This window comes from Cornus florida, unplaced genomic scaffold, assembly GCF_030987335.1.
Source record: "Cornus florida cultivar Cherokee Brave unplaced genomic scaffold, ASM3098733v1 CherokeeBrave_3.0.0_Hap2_Chr09, whole genome shotgun sequence".
NCBI lineage: Eukaryota > Viridiplantae > Streptophyta > Magnoliopsida > Cornales > Cornaceae > Cornus > Cornus florida.
The window spans coordinates 87,459,918-87,465,303 of NW_026775579.1; the positions used below are offsets into that span (position 1 = coordinate 87,459,918).

The following is a 5,386-nucleotide window of genomic DNA, read 5'->3' on the forward strand; positions in this document are numbered from 1 at the left end:
GGTATCTGACAGTAAACTTTTCACTGTACACGTTCCAAACCAGTCGACGTGTAGCTTCCCACACGTCGACCGGTATCTCGGCAGTGAGATTTTCCACTATTCATAACCCAAACCAACTGACGTATAATGCATATACGTCGACTGGTTCTTGTCCCATAAACATTCCTCTTTTAATTTTCCTAATTACACTTTGGAACCCAATTTTTATGTGAGTAATTACCTTATGGCCCAATCAAAGTGCAATAAATATATTTTAACCACCGAAAAGACAATATTATCCCGGGCCTTATTTTATTTATTGCGTGATACAAGTAAATGACGTTTATGCCCTTGAGTCTCAAATTACTGATTTGTAACAAATTACCATCTTGCCCTTTTTGGCATGAATTGATTCAAGATGAACAACTCTCAACACCTTCAAGTCTTTCCAATGGCATGAATTTATTATCCATGGCCTCCAATCATCTCCGAATAAAAGCAACGACGGAAGGTAGTACTGAGTTGAAAGCCAATCACCATAATCCTCCTCCTTCCCCAAATGGCCATGGATGGCAACTCTGCGTACTTTAGCATTTGATGATGTTGATGAACTTTTCTCAGAATCAATGACATTGAAAAAAATTTCTTCTTGACTTGCTCAATTCTCGCATCATGTCGTGAAGCCTGCAATATTTAAAATCATATTCTATTCCCAAGTGAACCATGTACCTGTTTGCCAATTCACTCAAGTAACGCTCTGCAACGTCCATCATTGTGTCTTCTCCTTCTGTGTCACATGACAATATCAGGTCTTCAGCTATCCACAATTGATATAATTTCTCTAATTCAATCCGAGAATCCTCCGGAAAGCTTCCTAAATAGAGAAAGCATCGCTTCAACTGATATGATAAGTCATGGTAACTTAAACCCAACACTTGTGATACTCCTCCATCTTCATGCCCCACGCTTGTGCCCTTACTTATGTGGGAATTAATATTCCTATGCACCTTCTCCCACTCCTCCTTTGTATGTTTGGTTACCAAAATACCTCCAAGCACAACAACAGCTAATGGTAGACCTCCACCATGTCTAAACCATTTTGATCCCCAACTCTTCAATCTTTTTGTCAGGTCTATTGTCTGCAAAACCCAACATATATAGTAGTAGTAGTTATGAAAGGGAACAACGGTCGTTCATACAGGACAATAAAAAATTTAAAAATTCATTGAAATGCCAAACACCGAACAACCTTTATGGAAAAAGGTATTGGACAACAACCAAATTTAAACTTTTAAGCTATATTAAATCCAACAAATTATGAAAGAAAAAAATATATATAAAAAAAAGAAATGTGAGAAAATTGAAGTGGAAAACTAATTACTTGGTAATGGGAACCACAACCACCACAAAATTATTTTATTGTACAAATTTTAAATGTTTTGTCATCAGTAAAATCTCCTCACTTATAATCTTATAATTTTATTTTAAGTAATGTTCAAATTGCTTAATTAAATGCATGGAGTTAATTTATTTAAAATTAAGACTGAATTAAGTTAGTAAATATTTCTCAAGTGTCAACCTCAGTAAGTAATACCTCCATGAATTGGTTGCCCCTATCAATTCAATCATTTTCGTTTATCTTTTTGGTGCCAAAATATTTTCTGCAATTTACTCATACAACCCAAAACAACTGAGTAGGATACTATGTAACTTTAAGTTGTCAGACAATTTATACACACCAAAAAATGAGCAAGAATAAGTTCTTGTGACAGTAACCTGACAACTTAAATTGTCAGGTTAGTTTATGATTTTGGATTCATTTAAGAATTCTTAATGAATTTCAAGGGTTCTAATGCACCCCCTATAACCATACCAAGGCATATCAATGATGCGTCTTAAAAATTAAAATGTTACTATCCTAAAATTAGTCAACTTTAGTTATTTTTATTTAAGAAAATTGAATTGGAATTTCAATTGTGTTCATCCACAAAACTCAAAGTGATACACAATAGTCATATAATAAGAGCTCCCCAAATCCTGAATTATTTATGAAAATTCAATTTCTAACCTTTTAGGTAGCTACCACATTAGTTCAAGTTCTTTACATTTCTGTTGCGTGAACAAGTCATTTAAGGAACAATCAAGGTTATTTATTGTTACAATTTCAGTCCACACAACTAACAACCCACTAACTAATATATATATATATATATTTAATTTAACTATATTAAATGAGACATTTAATAACTATGCAATGATTCATATGGATTGGGGACTAATTATATACCATACCTGATGAACCGTGTGCTCTTCTAAATGCTTTCTTTTGAAGCAGTTCCCAAGCTTCACCGTCATTCAATAGCCGTGGTTCATGGAGGAATCCACGTGGATTCACATATGAAGCCAATTGTTTATTACGGGTGGTGAGTAATATTTTGCTGCGTGTCGCTTCTCCAATCGGAAATGCAAATTTCAAGATGTCCCAATCCCCCTGTTCCCAAATGTCATCAAGAATTATTAAGCATCTTTTATCAAGCCGGACTTGATGGAGCTGCCTGGTTAACTCCTCATCTCTCATACGGTGAATCTCCTCCTCCTTCTTCTCGGGAAGAAGTTTAATAAGGATCCCTTGCAAAACATCTTGTTTCTGAGATATACAAGCCCAAACAAGATAATCAAAGTGACACTTTGCATCGTTGTGGTTGTAGACTTTTTGAGCAAGAGTGGTCTTGCCCAAACCACCCATACCACATATGCAAACCGTTTGATAATTATCTGTGTCTTCATTCACCAGATGTCCCACCAATTTCTTCACATCATTCTCCATATCTATGAAATCCTCTTCAACCACATGGGAATAAGTCCGTCTGATAAGCCCTTTCTTGTGCGGAACTTGATGACTGTTCTCCTTCCACCATGCGTCTTATCATGCCATAAGCTTGTAAATTTGTGAAAAGTTCAGAAATCCTGTTCCTAACATCCTTGATCTCTGACCCAACATTGTGACGGTCTACAGACTCTCTATAAATGCAAGCACCTCTTTTTAGAAAGAAATGGATAATACCTCTTCTTCTTCTATCCCTCATTGGTACGGTGAGGATAAAAGTTTCGATTACATCTTCAGCATCATAAGCGACATCTTGGATCTCAACAACAAAGTTGTGCCATGCCGCCGTTTCTGTATGATTTGCATTTGAATTCCTTACGATGATCGTCATCAATCTTAGGTTCCTTTGAATTCCCTCCACCTCGGAGCGTACTTCGGGTGAGAGGTTTGCTCTTCCGATCAACCATTCACCAACCCTTTCCACAACCAAAGAGACAACAGGCTGAACAATCATCTCCAAGCTCAATCAAAGAACAATGGGGGAGCTAGCTAGCTTAAAAGTCCTTTATTTGTTAAAGAGATGATATCGTTGGACTCTTTACATCAACTCTCAAACAGTAATTCGCAAGGAATCGAGTGGATGAAAATCTATCTAGTTGCTTGATATCATGAGAGAGTAAAGAAATTAAAATTAAATCAGAGCTCTTTAAATGGGTTGTCCTCCACTTTACAAACACCTCTTGGAGTGGACCCGTCATTATTCGATTGGTTGGCTTCTTATTGAGTAAGCGTAAAAAGTAGTTGGATCAAGCACCATTGGTGCTGGAATTTTTTATCCTGATGGATCATTTCAAAAAATCTTCAACGTCCAACAATATGTATCCACGGTAAAACCCTCAACATAGATCATTCATAGTTTGAACCCACTGTGAAAAGCGACAAGTAAAGGCAAGGTCACCATAGAACAAAACAAAAAATAAAAAATGGTTGTTTGCAACGTGGTAGGACCTCTAGAAGTCTGTGTTTGCATGTACAGCTTTGTTTCTCTTGGTCCACAGTGGGTAAGATGTCTCTACCATATCATATAGTAGTAGTTGGTAATTTCTTATCTCCTCCACAGTCTAGTAAAAGGCTAACATATTTTTTAAAAATTAATAAACAATAGAAGTGTTAATATCTATGAAAAATATCATTTAAGTTATTTAATTAAAAAAAATCTAGACACACCACAAAATAGATTTTCAAACAAGCTTGAAAGGTATTTAAGTCAATTTTTATTTCAGTTCTCTTTCCGCTAGCGTCCGTTTGGTAAGCCACCCCTTAAATAATTGAATAGTTTTTTTGGCAAGTTATTTAATTAAAAAAATCTAGACATACCACAAAATAGATTTTCAAACAAGCTTGAAGGGTATTTAAGTCAATTTTTATTTCAGTTCTCTTTCCGCTAACGTCCGTTTGGTAAGCCACCCCTTAAATAATTGAATAGTTTTTTTGGCAAAAAAAAAATAGATTTAATATAGTTTAGGGTAAAGTGCAATAAACCCCCCTCAACTATACCCTAATGAGCAAAAAACCACCCCTAAATTTCTAAAGTAGCATAAAACCCCCTTGAAGTATGTTGTTTGGTTGCACTTTACCCAACCCGGCAACCGGTTGATGGATTTCTAACATATGGCTGGCACGTGATAGCCCATATTTCTCTAAATGACCATAGAGCCCTTATGGAATGTAAAAGACCATAATACCCTTTAAATACATTTGGACCCAACTAGTATCCAAACAAGCCCTAACATTTTGTCCTCCTTCCTCATCGATCTGTGGAGTATATCTCTATCTACCTATATATGTATACATCTATATATATATATATATATATATATATATATATATATTGTATGTTTTACAGAGAATGAGTTCCTCTGTAGTTGTCTATATAAGTATACATTATTTAATTTTGTTTAATGGAACCTCTTTCTCTCTCTCTCCCTCTCTCTCTTTTCATCTGGAAGATGAGAAATTCGATTTCAACAATAACAGAACTGATTCTCAACCCCAATCACAAGCAAACCCAATCGCAAATTTTAACCCCAATCACAAGCAAACCCAATTTCAAAGAACTGATTTGCAAAACCCAACCACCGCCGCATTTCTTCCTCAAGGCTGAGCCCTCACCGGTCCATCACCGCCGCTGCACCACCCGCTATCCACACAGCCGACATCATCTAAAGCCGAAACCGCCGAGGCTGTCTTCATCCTCTCCACCGTCCAAAGCCTCCTTGCTCGTCGTGAGTTCGGCCGTCGTTCAATCCCGCCAAGCTCGCCACCGCGAGTCATTCATTGCTGAGTCAGCCGAGCCCTTCACCGGCCTCGCCGTCACAGCCAGGCCGTCTCCACCTCACCGTCACAGCCAGCCCATCTCCACCTCGCCGTCATAGCCAGCTTGTCTCCATCAAGCCGCCATAGCCAAGCTCGTCACCGTCTTGCCCGCCGTTCTGTCAATTACCGGTTTCGTCGTCGCCTTTTCAATTTGGGGGTTCATCGCGTTTCAATTTGGCAACTTGGACAGGGGCGAGTTAGAGA

The 5,386-nt window shown here is 37.6% G+C and overlaps 1 protein-coding gene across 1 annotated transcript; it reads right to left on the bottom strand.

Annotated features, from left to right (window-relative positions):
• Nucleotides 1–251: 251 nt before the first annotated feature.
• Nucleotides 252–3,499, bottom strand: LOC132274905 (putative disease resistance protein At1g50180). Its single transcript, XM_059776267.1, has 2 exons — nt 2,272–3,499; nt 252–1,118 (listed from the first exon to the last, which is right to left on the bottom strand). Exons 1-2 carry the CDS (start codon nt 2,804–2,806, stop codon nt 1,069–1,071), a joined length of 585 nt encoding a protein of 194 aa, XP_059632250.1. The 5' UTR covers nt 2,807–3,499; the 3' UTR covers nt 252–1,068.
• Between the last annotated feature and the right edge of the window lie 1,887 nt (nt 3,500–5,386).

Coding starts and splice junctions, on each gene's coding strand:
- LOC132274905 (XM_059776267.1), bottom strand. CDS start 2,806: ATGGAGAATGATGTGAAGAAATTGGTGGGACATCTGGTGAATGAAGAC. Junction 1,119..2,271: donor AAGAGCACACGGTTCATCAG/GTATGGTATATA, acceptor TGGGTTTTGCAG/ACAATAGACCTGACAAAAAG.